The 19,624-nt window shown below is 45.5% G+C and overlaps 1 protein-coding gene and 1 long non-coding RNA gene across 2 annotated transcripts; both read right to left on the bottom strand.

The window, feature by feature from the left end:
- Positions 1–982: 982 nt before the first annotated feature.
- Klf10 (KLF transcription factor 10) lies at positions 983–7,242 on the bottom strand. The gene is made up of 4 exons (XM_046464917.2): positions 7,071–7,242; positions 4,004–4,237; positions 2,997–3,909; positions 983–2,561 (listed from the first exon to the last, which is right to left on the bottom strand). The coding sequence occupies exons 1-4, from the start codon at positions 7,104–7,106 to the stop codon at positions 2,302–2,304; spliced, it is 1,443 nt and encodes a 480-aa protein (XP_046320873.1). The 5' UTR covers positions 7,107–7,242; the 3' UTR covers positions 983–2,301.
- A 3,958-nt stretch (positions 7,243–11,200) lies between these two features.
- Positions 11,201–18,981, bottom strand: LOC124106974 (uncharacterized). The gene is made up of 3 exons (XR_006856249.2): positions 18,722–18,981; positions 15,093–15,150; positions 11,201–11,505 (listed from the first exon to the last, which is right to left on the bottom strand). It is a non-coding gene; the product is annotated as an uncharacterized LOC124106974 (long non-coding RNA).
- Between the last annotated feature and the right edge of the window lie 643 nt (positions 18,982–19,624).

The raw sequence follows: 19,624 nt of genomic DNA on the forward strand, positions 1-19,624 counted from the left end.
AGGGATGGGTGTGTGGCTCAATAGCAAAGTGCCCCTGGATGAAATCCCCAGTACTGAAAGAGGAAAAAAAAAGCTTAAGTAAAAACTCAGATGTCAGCTAGGATTGGGAAGAACACAGCAACAGATAGCAGTTCCACAAGGACTGAGCATTGGAATAGGTAGAGTCCTTCAACCATTTTCCTCCATCCCCATTTCTTGATACCTGCCACCATGAGTAACTCCAGGGGAGTGAGGCTGGTCCACATTTCCAATCACCAAAGGTGCACATCTGTAAGGCCTCTCTCTAGCAGATGTGTCATATGTAGGTGGTATAGTTTCCGAGAAAAGTAGCAACAGGTGCATAGATGACTAGAGACACTTGTCCCACAGATGGTGATAAGTGAGTACGTGGCCCCTTACCATGGTGTTCAATAGCAAGCCAGACTCTTGCTTGGTCAAAGGCTAACTTGGGCACTGTGCAAAATTATATTCCATAGACCAACTAGCTTTTACCACCCCTACTGTAGTCCTTCCTACTGATGAGTGACTAACAAGTATTTTCCATTTAAGTACCAATGTTTATTGTGTTTTAGGTGTTACTGGTCTTTTAACTAGACTCTTGGGATAACAGGTCAGTCTTTTCAATGGCCATAGCAGTTTCATTACTTGTAGTAATTACTTTCATTACTTGTAGCAGCCTTTTTATCTTAAATGCTACTGAACAAGGTTGCTGAAAGCCAGAGCTAAATTTCAACCTCAAATCATCAAGAACGTTTAAAAAATTAAAATGTGTTGGTTTCTTGGAACTGGCTAACATGTCATCAACAACAGGGATACCCAGTCTCACTTTGTATACTAAATAGATCCATATAGAAGACATACTCCTACAGTTTCATATTTGAATGAAACCCTGAGAGAAATTCAGATACTAAGTCCTCAGATTGTATGAGTGATAAATATCAAGGTGAGAGTAAGAATTTTTTTAGCAAATGCAACAAACCAATTATATATACCAAAGGAAATTCTTTATTGTAAACAAGATATAAAGTACAACAAAAGAAACATTGTGCAAATTATCATGAGGATTTTTTTAATGGGAAAACTGTTTTCCAAGGGTCCCAGTCTTCAGAAATCTATACCCAACATATAGGAAAATTTTAAATGGGAAGATAACAGTGACATTTTCCACTATATATTTCAAACTTACTTTTGTTTTAACCACTGTGTATATCATCCACTATACAACAGAATATAACAGAAATACTGTTAACAAAAGTGAATTTTCTAATAATTTTTCTACCTACCTATTTCCACATCCCCCCCAAAACTCCTATAAATTAACAGGACATTTGTCCATGTGTGAATAATCATCACAAGCTTTCTAACTCAATAAAGCACACACGTGTTCTCATAAGGGTTCTTCACTGATGACATAAGCCATCTTTTTCAAGGAGTTATCTAAAATTCTTGATATCCCTTCTTTACAATATATATTTTCATTTTCAAAATTTTTTTTCTAAACAAAGTGCAGTGTATCTTAAGAATCTACAGAAAACATGTTGGTATACAGTTTTCAAATCTACACAACAAACTGCAGGCAAACTAAAGTCCAAAGCATAATAAAATGCCTAAATACAGTCATTTGTTAAACTTGCAAACAAAAGTGAAAAAAAAAAATTATTGCTACTTTTCAAAGCAATTAAATTAATGAGGATTCCAATTCTTTGGGCCCTCTTTAGCAATGTACAGCTGTTCAATTCCAAATATCAACAATAGTGTAAAATGATAGTTCTAAATATATTTAATAACTACATCCACAAAGTTGACTGGAAAGACTAGGAATAGCAAACAAGATAACTCTAGGAAAAGATGACAATATTTACCTAATAATACAAACTGATTTTCTGTCTCCATTCCGTACCGTAATATTTCTAGTCTTTATATTCTTGAAACCAGTACTTTGAAGAATCACATTGAAAAGTTGGTCTCAAGTATAAACAGCAAAAATAAAGTAACAAATGTGCACACAAATTCAAAATCTGTGCTACCTGTGTTGACCTCATCTGAAACCTTCAAAAAATACTCAAAGGAATAAAAGCCCTCTCATCTCTTTTAAGAAATGAAACCTGCCGTTCTGTGACCTGCCTGTGGCTGAAAGCACTTCTTGTCATCTAACCCAGGCTGGGCCTTCACCTCGGGCTGTGGGGCTTCTGCTTTTAGCCCCCACTGGAGGGCCACAGACTTGCAGTGGAAGCATTTGGATACCACCACTGGTTCTTGGCTGTGACCAAAGTTAGTTCTGATTCTTTACCTTCCAATCTGTCACTGTGTGGGTGCAGGAGTTGGAGGGAGAGCAATGTCATTTAACTTGCTCACTTCCATTTGCCAATTTGGGAGCTTCTTGGCTGACAGGTGACGCCGGGCATGCTTCGTTAAATGGTCACTCCTCATGAACCGCCGATCACACATGGGACAGGCGAATTTCTTCTCACCTGTGTGGGTTCGCCGATGTCTGGACAGTTCATCAGAACGTGCAAACCTCCTGTCACAACCCTTCCAGCTACAGCTGAAAGGCTTTTCCCCTAAGACAAAGAAATCAAGAGCACTATTACTATACATTTATTAAATCTTTAAAAATTAATGTTCAACCATATCTAAAGGTATGAGATATATTTAGAATATTAAGTTAATAAACTATACATTTTCAACTTTCACTCATCACATTTATGAAATTTCCCCTCAATAAAAATTGAAACCAAAAAGGCTTTCTGACCTCAACTAAGGTTTAATGGTTTTAAAGATACTTTGTTAAAGAAAACTACTCAGATATTTAAATAAAAATCATTTGAGAATAAAACAAAAGCACTAAGAAGTCTTTCAGTGGACCTTGCACTGCTAAATCAACATCACCCACTGAAATGACTTCAATATGCTCAGTCTGTATTTGTTATCTAATGTGGGGGGACATCTCTTCATTTACATTCATCTTAAAGACATAAACAACCAATGGTAGGTACCTGTATGTGTTCTCATGTGGGCCTTTAGATGAGAACTCTTAAAGTAGGTCTTGCCACATCCTGGATGGCTACAGATGTGACTTCTTATCCTGGATGAATCAATCTGAGGAGTGATTTTAGCTGCTGAAGGGGAAAAGCCAGGAGCAGGGGCAATGGGAGAGAGTCTGGTGCCATTGGGGCTCACCACTGGAGGCTTTGGGTTCTGCACAACAGGCTGGGGTACCACAAACATGACAGCGCCTTTGGGAACCTGAGTACCCATGAATACCACAGGGGGGCAGACAGCTGGTGGCTGGCTGGGTGGAGTGCTGGGAACGACTGTTGTCATGACAGGGTTGCTTGTAGGCAGGGGAACCATCTGACAGATGACAGGCATAGGTGGCACTCCCCCTGTGGATACCGCAGGTGGGGAGACCAACACAGACTTCTGCTGTGGGGAAGTGGGGGTTGGCTGAGACCTACAGATGACTGTCTCTGAGGAAGGCACAGAAAAGTCATAAAGTGCAGTGCCCGCTTTCTCATCAACATCTGCCACTGCATTTCGCTCACATTTGGATCTGTTTGGTGACACAGCTGCACAGGGTATGTTTTTTCTTGCAGCTTCAATATTTAGGTGGGTTCTTCTTCGAAAAGAATTGTCCTGATAGTTGAGGATGCTAGCTGCCTTCACAGGGCAGGATCGGTGGTTACACAGCTGGGCATCAGCTGTATGACGGATCACACTTGTTGCTTGAGCCTTGGGGAGTTTGGGGGTAGATACTGAGCTCTTCTCTTCCTCTTTGAAAGGTGCAGCACTGTGAGGCTTGGCAGTATCTGAGAATGATTTGAAGTGTCCGATAGATGGCGCTGGTGCCATCAGATTTGACACTTGAGAAGGTTCAAAGTCAGAGGGACTGTAAGGTGGAGTCAAACACTAAAGAGAAACAAACAAATGGTGTGAGAAATTAAAGAGTTAATTAGGTAAATTTGTAAGAAATAACACCCATCTTAAGAAAAGTAATACTTACAAATGCGGGAATTGTATGAAAATCAGGTGTCCCTGGAAGCAGATTCTCTTCCTCAGACATATCAGATACTGGTGTGACAGGTCTATTTTCAAGGTATTTCTTAAAATCAGACTTCCAACTGCAGCTCATTGACATAAGTGCTTCTACAGCTTCAAAATCACTTTTCTCTGCAGTTTTGTTCCAGGAATACATATTCTCTTTTGACCTTTCAGAAATCATTTCCATTCTTTCCTCCTATAAAAACAAAAAGATTAAAGCTCATAAGTGTACTTTATCTTTCAAAACGAAACAGAGAAATGTACTAATGCTTTTTATTTTCAACTTGCACAACTCTCCAAGTTAGAATTTGAAATATATATTTTTATAATTCCTACTCTAATACTTAGAAAGTTCAGCTACACTTATCAGGTGACCCAGACTTCATGGTAATAAAATCTTTTTCATTCTTCTCCTCATTTAGTTTGCACCAAACACTGACATCCTTGTAAGGAATACCATACTACCATTAAAGGGACTAAGACCAGAGTTCTCAGTGCTTTGTGTTCCAAAAGAGAAGCACTTGATTTAGGAAAAAAAGTGTCTTACAGTTTTTGTAGAGTAGTCATCTACAACAAAGATGAGACAACTAAGGAAGGTCTCTGCAAAAAAAGTTCTTTCTTCTCAACACTACAGATATGCTACAAGGCTTGTGAGGTAAAAATTCCTAATAGGGGGGAAAAAAAAAGAAAAGCCAAAACTTTCTTCTTATATAGTGGACAGAGCTCTGGCCTGTTATGGGTCTGACCTAATCAGGGATCACCAGGGTTTCTTCCAAGTGAAATTGTTTGAAAACTTGATTATCTTAGAGATCAAGTGAAATATGTGGGGAAATTTCCCAAGCATAATTTTAGTCAAGTTTCAACCTCTTCATGACTATGTACCCTTTTACTGGATCTATTTTTTTTTAACTCAATGCATTATTTGCTAGGAAAAAATCATGACCAGCCAATGCAATACTAAAAACTGGATAATCAGGTATTATTCTCAAAGCTTGTTTTAAAAAATGCATGATCCCTTCACACCGATATCTTAAGAAAATGAAATATCATTAACAATGAAATTGCATAATCGAGCCCGCATTTATGTAGGCTTTAATGGCAGAGTCTGTATATGTAAAGGCCTTCTCAAGACACCAATGCAAAGACAGGGAAAAAGGCAAGTAGGGGGAAGGAGAGCGTGAGCCGGTAAGAGGTAGGAAGGGAAACGGAGGGGAGGAAAGGGAGTGGGGCGAGAGGCAGGAAAGGGAAGCGCGGGCTGAGGCTCTGGTGAGGGAGGCAGACGGGGGGCGGAGGCGGACAGCGGGGGAGATCCTCGCTGGCGGGGACCGACCGGGCCGCCCCAACCTCAATGAAGCTGCCGGGTGAGTCACTGGGAACATTCCTCACCGCGCGCACGTCCCCGCGCCCCAGCCCCCGCCATTGGCCAGCCGGCCGGCGGCCCGGCCCCGGATTGGCTGTGAGGCTCAGGGCGGGGGCGTGGGGGAGGAGGGGGCGAGGCATGTGAACAAAGCGTGATCAGCGGCTGCTCGCGGCGGCTCAGGAAACGTGAACTGGGAATTGCCGCGCCGTCACCTTTCCCCTACTTCCTGAGCCGGGGCCCCCGCCCTTACGCCGGCGGGGAGGGGCTGTGGGTGCACCCGCCAACCACCCGACAGTGCGCGCCGGGCCGCGGGGGAGCGAAGGAGGAGACAGGCGGAGAGGGGAGGGGAGGAGAAGGGAGGGGAGAGCAGAGGGAGGGGCGGGGCGGCGCCGGCTCAGGAGGCGCCCGCCCCTTCCAGCTCTCCCGAGCCGCCGTTCCCTTAGGAACAGACAGCGAGGCCGAGCCTCGCTCCCGCCCCTGGCGGGGGCCGGGGCTGGGTCACTCGGGGACGAGGAGCTCCCCGGGCGCACCCGCTCCCGGCCTCCGCCTCAGCTGCGGAAGGAGGAGCTGGGTCCCCGCGGAAGCCTGGCCGCCGCCCTCCTCCCGCCTGCAGTCCCCGGGGAGCCGGCCGAGCCCTAGGCGCTTCCCGCCCACGCGGCCCGCAGGACCTCAGACCACCCCGTCTCTCCCCGCAGACGCGGCGCCCCCTCCCCGCGGTTTCCGGCAGCTTTCGCCCGCCGCCGTGCAGCCGTTCTCAGACGTGCAGCCCCCACAGGCCCTGGCTCCAGACGCTCGGCCCCCACGGCCCACAGCTCCCGCCTTGACACGCAGCCCCCGTGTCTCGCAGCCCCAGCTCCCCCGCCCACCTTCCCGCCCAGCTGCTGATCCTGTTCCCCCACCCTTCGACCCCGGAGGCAACTCCCTGCCCCCTCCGAGGAGTCGTCAGAAGGCGGCCACCTGCCTTCGCCGGAGATGGGAGTCCCTCTCGACGTCTGCGGGGGCTCCTCGTCCCCCTAGGCGACCGCAGGGCCCGCGTGGCATCCCCCACGCCGATACCGGGCGCCCCTTCCCCCAGCTCCGGGCTATCTGGCCATCTACTGAGCAGCCCCCTTCCGGCGGTCCTCAGCTGGCAGTCTCCGTCCTGCAAGACTCCATTCAGACCCCCTACGATGAGCAGCCTTCTTGCTGCTTCTCTGGACACCAGCCCCTCGAAAGATTGCGAGCAGCCCTTTCCTACCCTGGGTCGCATTCCTGATGCAGACAGGGGCATCTCTCCCTAGAGCCAGGTGAAGGGTGCCCCCTTCCTCCTCTTTAACTACCTCACATTTTCCCCTAACCTCGGTGCCAGAGCAGCAGCCCCCTCCCCACTACCCCCTCGAGAGCCTCCTTAGGTCTCCCAGCGGAGCTGGAGCTGCCCCTGTTCCTCAGTACACCTAGGAGCATAATCCCTCTTCCCGGTCTCCAGGTCCCAGTCGCATCTTCCGACCCTCTCTGCAGCACACATGCCCTCGCTAATGCCCACAGCCTGCAAGCAGGAATTCCCTTCCCTATGACTCTGCTACAGCCCAGATTATCAGGCGTGGCTGATGTCTGGGGCTAGGGTTCGCACCCCGCTAGTCTTCAGACACTGCAAGGAAGAGAAGGACAGGGGCATCCCCAGGTGACTTACCGCAGCCTGCTGGAGAGAAGCGCCGAAGTTGAGCATGGTTGGCTGCCTGGACGCAGGCGGCGAGGTGACTGGCTGGTGGGCTGCTTGGCTTCTTGGCCACAGACGGGCGCACAGAGACACTCGACGCCGCTCCCGCCGCCGCTGCGCTCCGCGCCGTCTGCCCCCTCCCCATTCAGGTAGCCGCTCTGCCTGCCCCGCGCCGCGGGCGGGGGCGGGGGCGGAGCCTGGGGATGGCCAATCAGCAGCAAAGGTGTGTGAGGCACCGGCCAATGGGCTCCCGGGGCCACGCGTGATCAGCGGCTGCCCGGCAGCGTGAAGCTATGTCAGTGGAGCGTGTACACAACCCCCGGCAGCGTGTTCCCTCGGCTCAGCCCTGGGGAACTCCCGTGGCCACCTGACTCAGTGACGCCCCTCACCCCTCGCTACCCCTCGCCGCTTGTCTTCTTCCCTAGCCTGGGGTGGGGGTGTGCAGCGGGCGGGGGCCTAACGGGGAGGCGCGCCCAGGCACTGCGGAGGGCCGGGCTCGTTGGGGGGGGTGGGGAGGGATGCCCGCTCCGCCCCGTCCCTTTCGCGCCGGGCCGGGTCTTAGCCCGCCACGGAGTGGGCGGGACGCCGAGCGGGCGGGGGCGGCCGCGGCTGGAAGCCAAGGGGCCAGAGCCAAGAGATTTGCATTGAAAGTGCCGTCCTCTTGCGCTTCTAGCGAGAAAGCGGAGCCCGGTGACCAACTGAGCTGCATATCTGGAGCATTTGCTGGGTTTTGCCTCGCTAAGCCTTGGGGAGCACCAGGGCCGCGCGGGTGGCGGGAGCCCTGTAGTCGAACAGACACCTGCTCGCGCATCCCCCGCCCACACTCGGCCGCCGGCAAAGGCTTGCCCTCCCCATCTGCGGCGCCGGCAGCTTTGCCAGCTCCTGCCCGCCCCGCCCATCCCTCCTCCTGAGCGACCGAGAGGCTGGCTTGGGGACTGCAGGAAGCCCCGGCAACAGGGCCAGCAGCGTAGCCGGGAGCCTAGACCCGTTTTTGTTTTTTTTTTTTAATCTTTCTTAGGAGCGGCACTCCGCTGCGAATCGAGTTTGATTTCGGTGTAGTCGAAGTTTAAATTACAGTCTACAAGCTGTTTCAAAGGTAGACCCCACTTTCCTCACCCCACCCCCACACCTCGGACCAGGGCCTTCGGAAACGCCCTGCCTGGAAACCGAGTTGTGGGGATGGGGTGAGGAGGAGCCTGCAGTCTGAGAGCGCCTGGAGGTAGGGTCCCTGGCCAGGTCCAAGACACATGCCGCGCCCCCCCAACCCCCACCCCCACCCTAACCTTATCCCCCAGCCTGCCTCTGACAGCCTGGGTTTCTGAAAGGAAAATCGCCTGTGTGTTGCAGCCAGGGCAGAGGCTGGGAACTCCCAGTTAGACAGCCGTGGCTCTGGTTTAGTTCCTTATTCACCCCTCCCCCCTTCCTTTTGACCATTTGTGCGGGTTCACAGCAGCTGTTGGAGAACAGGGCAGTGATAACCCGGCTTAAAGCAAACCGGAGGTTTATCTTCTCCTCTGGACAGGCCGATCCTGTCGGGATTCATTGCCCTTCCTGCTAGCTGTCTAATTTCTCTGCATAATTGAAAGGCTAATAATGCAAGTCCTTTCCCAATAACCTCAGAATGTGCATAGAACGGAATTATTTTTTTTAGAAACTGATAATCTATGAACATCTTCCAGTGGCTCCTTCTGGTATGCCTAAAGCCCAAGTTAGCCAACAGTAGTAATAATACCATTGGCCAGGGCCAGAGAGGACCCGGGTGGGAGATGAGAACTGAGTGATTCCCCCTGTCACCGCCTCTCCTGAATCTGCTGGAGGAGTGCCAGCTCAGCAGCCCAGGCAGCTCTTCCTGCTTCCCTCCACCCCATACCCCTGCTTCTGTCTGCAGGGGTGTCCCTCCCTGCAGGCTTCCTTCCGCTTGGGCTGTCCCATCCTGTTGATCTGAGCCTGAGGGGCTGGAGCAGCTGGCCTGGGCACCTGCTGCAGCAAAGGAAGCTCCTGTGTGTGCCCAGCCGGCAGGCCAGCCTTCCTTCCTGTCAGGGAGCTGCCTCCCTGGGGTGGCCACGCCAGACCCTTCAGGCCTAAACCCAGTGCCTTCCTCAGGAATGTGGGGCCTGCCAGCATGGTGCCCCAGGGTGCTGAGCAGCAGGGAGCATTCATGACTTCTGGGAGTTATTCAAAAGAGGAAAGAAAAGAGAAAGGGGTAGGAGGAATAGGGTGGTAGTGGCACAATTTCTAGAGATCCAGAGACAGTGGTCCCTCAGGCACCTCAAACTCAATATCACCAAAACTAAAACTGCTGTTTCTACACCTGCATAGGTTCCTTGTCACCCATCCAACATTCACCTTCCTCCCTCAAAGCCCGCGGATCCAGTTAGTCCCCAGGTCCCTGCAGCTTTGCCATAGAAGTGTCTTTTCTTACTATTTCTACCCTTCAAATGTTGTTCTAGGTCAATCTATCTTCAGATCTTGCTTGGATTAAATGACCTGCAATCCCCCTTCCCAACGTCCACCCACACACCAGCTGTTTTTCAGTGCCGAACTCCTTACCAAGAATGGCTTTATTAAACCATAATCCAGTCATGACACTCCCTACTTAAAAATGATCCTTGACTCCCATTGTCAGCAGATAAAGGGCCATCCCATCCTGAGCTATTAGTCTGTCCCCAAGTACTCTCCCAATCCTTCCAACCTCATCTTCCACCCAGACCTTCCCTTGCCCACAGCTACAGCCCATGACACCTGTTTCTCTAGCATGTGGTACATTTTCACATCTCTATGAGATAAACACTGCATTGCTTATGTTTTTGTTCATTAGTCCACTCCATTGAACAAATATTTGTTGAGCATCTAATACGGGTTTTAGGCACTGCAACAAAAGCAGTGAAGTTAGGTCCCTATTCTAAAGAAGCTTGGATAGGAGACAAAGACAAGTAGAATTTACAGGACATGGTATGAGACATTGGTTTTCTTCAGAATTCAAGGAGAGGTCATAGTGTCTTTGGCACCAGGGATTGAACCCAGGGGCACTTAACCACTGAGCCATGGCCCCAGCTCTTTTTATATTTTATTTAGAGACAGGGTCTCACTGAGTTGCTCAGGGCCTCCCTAAATTGCTGAGGCTGGCTCTGAACTTGGGATCCTCCTGCCTCCACCTCCTGAGCCACTGGTTACAGACATGCTCCACTGTGCCTAGCTCTCCCCAGTTGATCTCTAACCTGGGAGAGTTGGTTGGAGATAGAGAATAGAGAACATTCAGGATGCTCTGAATTATCTGGATTACAATTCGAGAGGCAGGGTGAAGTGCTTAGTCTTTAAGGAAAGCAGCCCAGAGTATAAGAGGCCTTTGTGTGCCATAGGGATGTCAATTTTTTTTTTTTTAATGTAGAGCTTTTATCCCAAAGACTCTTGCTAACAAGTGTTAGCAAGGGATGATGGCAAAGGGAGCTCACTGTGGCCCAGTGTTAAGAATGGAGCTGAGGGTGGGACTAACACCAGTGACAAGGCTTTTGAAGTAATGTAGGCAGCAAAGATGAAGCCAGCCTGAACTAAGAAAATGACAGCAGGCGTGGAGAGGCTGGAACAAAGAGCAGGTGGGACCTGGTAGCTGGATTGGGGCACGAGGAAGAGGAGAGTATTGAAGAATACTGCCAGGTTTCTTACTTGGTTCACTAGATGAAACAGGACACCATTGTCTGAGAAAGGGTAACAGAACAGTAAGTAGCTTTGGGGGATAAAAAATGCCAAATTGGTTTAGGACACACAAAGCTGAGGTTACCTGTGAGATATCCAAATAGAGACATACAGGAGGCACTTGCAGTTTCAGGCTGGCTGGAAATTAAAATTCGGGAGTCTTCAGGGTAGAGTGTCAGTTGAAGCCTGGGGAACAGATGAAATCCTCCAAGAAAAGGAAAGAACCAGAGAAAAGCAGAGGAGTAAGAGTGAGCATCTGGGGAATGCACGTGGAGGAAGAGGGAGACAAGGGTAATACAGCAAGAACTCACGATTTTCTGGGCTAATATTCCAGCTAGGAGAGGAGAGGCAAATGAGGGCTGAAAGTGGAAGTGTCAGTAGGAAAAAAAAAAAAAAAAAAAAAAAACCTCTCACTGGTGATATTATTATCATTACCATGATTGTTAAGCTCATTTAAAATTTTTTTTTAATCTTGAACTCTATATTAGATGAATTATTCCTGAAGATGTCCACAACAACTCCTTCTGCCTGCATAACCTTTACTATTTTTGCAGCAAGAGGGGAAATCTGTTTTCCCACCCCTTGATTCTGGGTGTGACTTGCTTTGACTGGTAGAATCAGGGTGGTGCTGTGGGACTTGAAGGTCTTAGGACTTTGAAGGTTCTGTTTTCATCCCCTTTGGAATCAGCCACTGGGCAGGGGAACTCAGGTTAACCTGTAGAATAATGAGAGACTAATTGGAACAACAGTAGCCACGTGGAGGAAACCAGGACACCCTGACCAACAGCCAAATTCCACATGTGTGAAAAGGGCCACCTGAGACCCTGCAGCTGTCACACAGGCCCAACTGATGCTACATGGAGCAAAGATGAGCCATTCCCTGCAGACTCTGACCCACAGAATCATGGACAATAAACAGAAGAGCAACCCAGGAGGCATTTCCTGCTACCTCCACACAGATTTTTTTGGGCAGGAGTGGCCCAGGGGTGGGGGTTTGGGGGTAGGCTATTCTGCCAGAGATAACTGAAACACTGGGTATGGGTTTGTTTCAGCTCTGGAGACAGTCACAGTTTTCAAAATACTCATTTTTTAGAGTAAATTATCTAAAACATCTGGGAGCAATACCCAGAAAGGAGGACTAGAAAGATTGAAAAGTAGAAAAGGAAGAAAAATTGGACACAGAAAAAAAATATTATAACTTAGAGAAATGGAGTGTGGAGATCTGGAAGGAAAATCTCTCTCACTATCCTCAAGCACTCTAGTGAGCACTCTGAGAGGGAAATGAACTTGTAATGGGAAGGGGAGAGCTGACCTTGAAGGAAGCTTGCTATGTACTGGTTGTTGATTAGCCAAAGAATATGGAAGCCTTAATGTGACCCCCTCTATAAAGTCGATGTTATAACACATAAGTATTTGTTGTTGTTTTGTTTTGGTGAAGAAATTAAATTCCTCCACTCTTCATTCTGCCTTTTTATCTCCCCAAAAGGTGAGAAGCCAGTGAGTTGGTTAAGTAGCTCTTCAAGGTTCTAAGTGCAGTAAGAAGTAGTTTAACATTTTTAGTTTTACAAAATGAAAACAGCTGTATTGCCTTATCTTTTTAAACAAATGTAAAACATGTACATCAGGAAAAAAGAAAAAAATAATGCAAAAATTAAAAATCCCCTATGAGCCCTCTATTCAGAATTAACTATTATTAACATTTTTATGGGTGTATTTTCAGATTCTGCCCTGTCTTATATTTCCCTCTTTATATATGATATAAAATTTTGCATTGCAGACAAAAATTGCTATTTTGTAATGTGCCTTTGTGTGTGTGTTTATGTGTTGCTATGCATTAAAACTGGGACTTTAGTATGCAAAGTATGCCAGGCAAGACCTCTACCACCGAGCTACACACCTCCAGCCCATGAATCTCTCTCTGCACATCAATTCATTATCATGAATCTCTCTCTGCACATCAATAATTATGAAGGTAAAATTCTTAGCATGAACTGTCATTTTCTCTAAGTAATTTCCATTACTTTAACTTGTTCAGAATCCTGTTATTTTTGCCTAATATTAGAGATATAAAAGGAGTGGTATTTCTTTTTGTTTTGTTTGTTTATTTTTGTCTTTTTTTTGGTACTGAAAATCAGTCCTAGGGCCTTGTGCAAGCTAGCAAATGCTTTACTACTGAGCTACATCCTCCGCCCTTTGAATTTTATTTTAAGACAAAGTCTCACTAAGTTGTCCAGGCTGGCCTTGAATTTATGATTCTCCTGCCTCATCTTCCCCAATTGCTGAAATTCCAGGTATCCACCACCACACCTAGTTGGGATATTCCATTTCAAAGGCTCTGTCTTTGTGGACTCAGGTCAAGAGTAAAATGTAACGGAGGGGAGGGTGAGCTGGGCATGGAGGCCTATGCCTGTAATCCTAGTGAATTGGAAGACTGAGGCAGGAGGGTGGCAAGTTTCCAGCCAGCCTCAGCAATTTAGTAAGGCCCTAAGTAACTTGTGAAACTCTGTCTCAAAATAAAGATTTGGAATGTGGCTTAGTGGTTAAGCTCCCTGAGTTCATTCCGTGATACAAAAAAAATGTTTAGACTGGTGAGTCACCAGTGGAAATTAAGGTTGATGGCCCCTTTGCTCTGCAAGTGTTTTTTTATTGTTGTTGTTTTAATTTTGAGATAAGTTCTCCTTAAGTTGCTTAGGGCCTTACTAAGTTGCTCAGGCTGGCCTTAAACTTGTGATCCTCTTGCCTCAGCCTCCCAAATTGCTGGGATTGCAGGCATGCACCACCATGCCCAGCGTGAAAGGCATTTTTAATTGAAATCTAAATGTTGAGGAATCTTTAAGAAGGGCAAGGGCCATGCACACTCTCCCTTAGGGTCCTCTAGCCCACATTCCTCCAAACCTGGTTGTGGAATGGAGTGTAGTCTGCTCAAGAAATCCTTTCACTCTTGAAGAAAGAATGCAGACCCTTTTGGGTTTAAATGCTATGTTGTTACTGATAACATATAAAACCAATATAGAGAGTGAACCACACCAATCCCAAACAACCAAAGACAGACTGGAGGTTCCAGAATCTGAAATTGTCCTTTTATTTTTTTATTTTATTTTTTTGCTATTTCAGGTATTGAACCCAGGGGTGCTCTACCACTGACCTACATTCCCAACTCTTTTTATTTTATTATTTTTTGAGACAGGGTCTCACTAAGTTGCCCAGGCTTGCCTTTAATTTGCAATCCTCTGCCTTAGCCTTCCAAGTTGCTGGGATTACAGGCATGTGCCACCATATGAAATGATGTTTTTAAAGTTTAATATATTTTAATAAATCCCTTCTCAGAATATTTTTAGGTTCATAAAATGAAGTTCATAAGATTAACAAGGAAACCATTTTACTGATATTCAGTTATAAAATATAAAAAAATGAAATGGTACTCTTAACACTATAGTGCTCCTTTATTAAAATATTTAATAACAAGATCTAGAGTAAGTTTAATAACTGAAGTAATGTTAAGATTGTAAAGAGCATAAATGAGATTTGGAGGTGTGCAATAGCTATAATACAATATGGGAATATCTGTGATTTCTATTAGTGACAAGTCACAGGTACTACCAATGCTACTGTGTTTTTTTTCCTATCATTATAGTGAAGAAGATGCTGTTTGTTTAAAGTTTAGTGAAAATAAAGATGTTAATTTTTTCCCATTCCGTTTCACAGGCCCCCCTGTATTCTATCTTTGGGAACTGGGGAACTCCAGGTTAAGCATCTTTGCTTAAACTTTTAAGAAGAAAAATGGAACTGGGTAAACTTCACTCAGAAGAGATGACCCACTAGTATCTCCTCCCACCACAAATTCAATGAAGGTCTAGCTGTTCCCTGTCTTAGTCCCTTTGGGTTACCATAACAAAATGCAATAAACTGGATAACTTATAAACAAAAGAAACTTCTCACAGTCCTGGAGGCTGGGATGTTCAAGATCAAGGTGCTAGCAGATTCAATGTCTGGTGATAGCCCGCTTTCTCAAGGATGGCACTTTCTCACTGTGTCCTCTAATGGTTGAAGGAGTAAAGAAGTCCCCATAACCCCTAATCACCTCCAGAAATGCCCCACCTCATACCATCATCTCAGATAAGGTTAGGATTTCAACATAGAAATTTTTGGAATAAAAACATTCAGAAAAAACATCTTCCTAACTCGAACTTGCATTGAAAGCAGAGGAGAGGGGCTGAAGCTAAAGCCTCAGTGAATGCTTTTGGTCTCAAGCAGGCAATTTGCACCCAGCACCCTGAAAACCACAAGAATTGGAAGCCTTACCTCCAATGGACATTGATGCATTCAAGAGTATAGTAACGAACTTTTCCTAGGTGTTTTCCTATTGGAGTGAGGGAAAATGGGGCATGGAGAACAGGGCATTAAAACAAAATATGACCTTGAGAGACAGATGCAGAGTCTGAAAAAATATATATAGACATATATATATAGTAGTTGGACACAATCTTTATTTATTTTTATGTGGTGCTGGAGATTGAACCAAGCGCCTCACAAGTGCTAGGCGGTTGCTCTACAGCTGAGCCACAACCCCAGCCCTGAAATTTTTTTTAAAATTTTAATTAATTTATTTATTCTAATCAAATAATTAGGTATATATAACAGAAGAATGCATTTTGATTCTTTGTACACAATTGCAGCCCAACTTTTCACTTCTCTGGTTGTACATGATATAGTGTCACATCATATGTGTAGTCATATATGTAGAACTTTCTTTTTTTATTCTAATTTGTTATATATGACAGCAGAATGCATTACAATTCATATTACACATATAGAGCACAATTTTTCATATCTCTGGTTGTATACAAAGTATATTCACACCATTTGTGTCTTCATACATGTACTTAGGGTAATGATGTCCAACTCATTCCACCATCTTTTTTAACCCCATGCCTCCTTCTTTCCCCTCCCACCCCTTTGCCCTATTTAAAATTTGTTTAATCCTCCCATGCTCGCCTCCCAAACCCACTATGAACAGCCTCCTTATATCAGAGAAAACATTTGGCATTTGGTTTTTCTGAATATCACTTTGTGGGTGATTCTTCTGGATTCTCTTGGGCTAGTCACTTTAACCTGCTTAGCCTCAGTTTCTTCTGTAGTATCATAGGAGTTACATTATAACTATACCTCAGGAAATAAGGGGTGTTGGAAAGACTTTAAATAAGACAATCCATGTGAAAAATATTTGGCACAGACTGAAGCTATTTCTTAAACTATAATGTATATAGAATCCCTTGAACACCTTGTTAAAAGTAGATTCTGATTCTGTATGTCTGGGTCAGGCCCCAAGATTCTGTATTTGTACCACCCAGTGTCCCAGGTGATCCCTAAGCTGCTACTTTGAGAATCACAGTTCTTGAGTATCAGGTCCAAATTACTCTATAAATGTTCATCATTATTATTGTCAATTTAATATTCTACCCAATTCCCTAACTCAAGAATACTTGCTGAAGATAGGGAGGGAGGCATAGCTCCTCTGTGAGACCAGGCTTCTGCTCTGCAGGGCACTTTGGTCTTGCAGCTCCACTTCTTTGACTGACATTACCAGGCCATGGTGAAGATCGACCATGTCAAATAATGTTTTAGGCCACGTCAGTACAAACTAACCAAACATGGAAACTGGGAACAAAAATTGATTGAGGAAAAAAAAAGTCTACACCAGGAAGTATTTTGCATTTGTAATCTAAATTTATCAAAAACTTCCTAGAGAATACCTACAAGTTTCATCTCTTGGCTTTGCAAGTCAGATAATTCATTCCTGCACAGTCCTTCTCCTTTTGGTACTGGGGATTGGATCCAGGGGTGCTTAACTACTGAGCCACGTTCCCAGTCCTTTTATTTTATTTCTTTAAATTTTGACACAGGGTCTTTCTGAGTTGTTTGGAGCCCCACTAAATTGCTGAGGCTGGCCTTGAACTTGCAATCCTTTTGCCTCAGCCTCCTGATTATAGAATTATAGGATTATATTATAGGAATTATGGGAAGATATATTAAATTTATTAGAATGGGTGTGATGATGAAAAAAGACTTTGCTATTAGGAAAAAGAAGTAAAATAAAGGAATTTTGCATGAATTAATGAAGTATTTCAAAATCAAGGTTTTTTTTGTTTTTTTTTTTAATTTTTTATTATTGGCTGTTCAAAACATTACATAGTTCTTGATATATCATATTTCACAATTTGATTCAAGTGGGTTATGAGCTCCCATTTTTACCCCATATACAGATTGCAGAATCACATCAGTTACACATCCATTGATTTACATATTGCCATACTAGTGTCTGTTGTATTCTGCTGCCTTTCCTATCCTCTACTATCCCCTCTCCCCTCCCCTCCCCTCTTCTCTCTCTGCCCCCTCTACTGACATTCATTTTCAAAATCAAGTTTTTAGCTCAAATTTCTTCACTGAGATTAGAAAAAAAAAAGGAATAAAGCAAAATGAATCCCTCTCCACCATCCTCCCCGAAAGCCTCTTGTTGCCATCAGACACATAATAACATTCATAATCTAGCCCTAATGAATCTAACCCAAAGTTAATTCTCCATTTCAACTGTCATCTTCCTCACCATTACAATAGGCTATGGACTTCCTCTTTCTGAAATTTCTTTTGGCTGCAATTTTTTTTTTCTTTTTGGTACTGGGATTAAACTTAGGGGCACTCAATGACTGAGCCACATCCTCCACCCTATTTTGTATTTTGTTTAGAGACAAGGTCTCACTGCGTTGCTTAGCTCCTCGATTTTGCTGAGGCTGGTTTTGAACTTGCAATCCTCCTGCCTCAGCCTCTGGAGCCTCTGGTATTACAGGCATTGCTTGCAATTTCTTTTCATCTTGGCTGCTTCTTTTAAAAAAATTATTTATTCATTTATTCTAATTAGGTATATATGAATGCAGAATGCATTTTGATTCATTGAACACAACTGCAGCACAACTTTCATTTCTCTGGTTGTACACGATGTAGCATAGCGTCGCACCATTTGTGCAGTCACACATGTATCTAGGGTATCATCTTGGCTCTTGCTATTGTCACCTTCAGTAGGTCCCTAACAGACAGGAGCTAAGCCCCAATGTAATGTGGAAAGTTTTAGACAAAGATGTGTTAGGATATGTTAAACCAGGAAGTTTTATTTTCCCCAGTTTTGGTGTCACCACTGATGTGACAGAGAATTTTAGGAAGTCAATTATACTTCTTTCTCCTGTAGCACATACCACACATCCCAGCCATCTATATAGTCCAGATATTTATCTTCTCCATTGGACTGTAAATTCATGGAAGGTCTGAACCTTATTTGCCTGCGTCCACTGCCCAGAACTAATCACATAAGATGCCTCTCTCAAAAATGTTTATGGAATGAATGGGCTGAGTCGCCAGTCCCCTAAAGCAATTGGTGAAGCAATTCGATCGCTAACTAGCTCACATTTCTAATTAAAATTTTTAATAGGATCCAAGGGTGCTGGCTCAAGCCTATAATTCTAGCTACTTGAGAGGCTGAGGCAGGAGCAACACTAGTTTCAGGCCAGACTGGGCAATTTGGCGAGGATCTATCTCAAAATAAATATAAAAGGGGCTGAGGAGGTAATTCAGTGTTAGGGCACTTCTGCGTTCCATTGCCAGTATCTCCACCACCACCCCCCAAAATTAAAAATACAAAATAAAGCCAAGCAAACCTTTAATTGGTAGTAGTTTCGAAGTGCTTTTCTATTACGGTCCTAGAATATGCTACAAAAATAATCTGCAACAAGAAGAGTGTTGCTCAAGTTATTGGTGTCCTGAGGCATAAAGTACCATGTCGATTTCTCTTTCCTTCAATACATCACAGAATGTATGCACCAGAAATGATCGGATGAAACCACGGAATCTGGATATCATTTGAGAATTCAACTTTTGATTACCGTGATTTGGATTGGAAAGCAGAATTTCGCTGGTGAACACCTGTGCAGGAAAACGGTGGGTCTACATCATTGGTGCCGCCGGCGCTGTCGGACCTGGTGTACACGGGGCCAGCGGGGTCGGACACGTGCCTGGTTGGTTGATTGTGGGAAAGCCTGCAACCCTTGGGCTTCCTGGTGATGACCACGGAAGCTGCACTCCTCACCCATCTAGGAAGTCCCTGAAAGCCAAGGGAGAGCCACCTGGGAATCCTTAGCCTAGAGGGGACTTCAAGGGGCATCACTGATTGGTGTATTCTCCAGGAGGAGGGGTCAGGACCTCTCGCGAGATCTAGGAGAAGCTGGCCTGGGGGTCGGGGGAGGAATCGGCTGTTGAAAGGGTCACCGGCGGTGATGACCGGTGTGAACAGCCAAGTACAAGGTTTTTGTCTTGTGGACTAGGTTTTTCTCATTGTATCGATCACCTTTTACTGAAGGAAAGGTTAATATTTAAATTTGCCTTTTTACCACCGCCGTACTCGGTCAGGGGTCCAACACTCATTTTTACACACCCAACTAAGCAGAATGAAAAGACTCCCACGGCTAAGGGGAGAGCGATTAGGAGGTGAACCGGGTTGTTCCGGGGCTGGCTTCAAGGTCTCATCAGCACAGCAGTGGGCGGTTTTCAGCTCCACGAGTCATTTGAATCATTTGCAGTCGCAGGAACTCAGGTTGGTTAGCTTCTGCTGCCTGATGCCCCATGGTAGCCTCCAGACCTTGAGCATATTCAGAATAAACTTGAATTGGGGTAGGTGGCTATGGTGGGAACGGTGTGGGCACGTTGGTGCATTAGGGTTTGAAGCCCACTGTCCCTTTGTTACTAGGCTTGGAGGACTTGGTGCCTGCTGCTAGTGCCTGCTGTTTTTT

This window comes from Marmota monax, unplaced genomic scaffold, assembly GCF_021218885.2.
Source record: "Marmota monax isolate L192 unplaced genomic scaffold, Marmota_monax_Labrador192_F-V1.1 WCK01_AAM20220418_F8-fsc00003, whole genome shotgun sequence".
NCBI lineage: Eukaryota > Metazoa > Chordata > Mammalia > Rodentia > Sciuridae > Marmota > Marmota monax.

Excerpts from the sequence above, each read along its gene's own strand:
- Klf10 (XM_046464917.2), bottom strand. The coding sequence starts at position 7,106 with ATGCTCAACTTCGGCGCTTCTCTCCAGCAGGCTGCG. Across the intron at positions 4,238-7,070 it reads CTTCTCTCCAGCAGGCTGCG|GAGGAAAGAATGGAAATGAT; the intron begins GTAAGTCACCTG and ends TTGTTTTTATAG. Across the intron at positions 2,562-2,996 it reads CCACATGAGAACACATACAG|GGGAAAAGCCTTTCAGCTGT; the intron begins GTACCTACCATT and ends TCTTTGTCTTAG.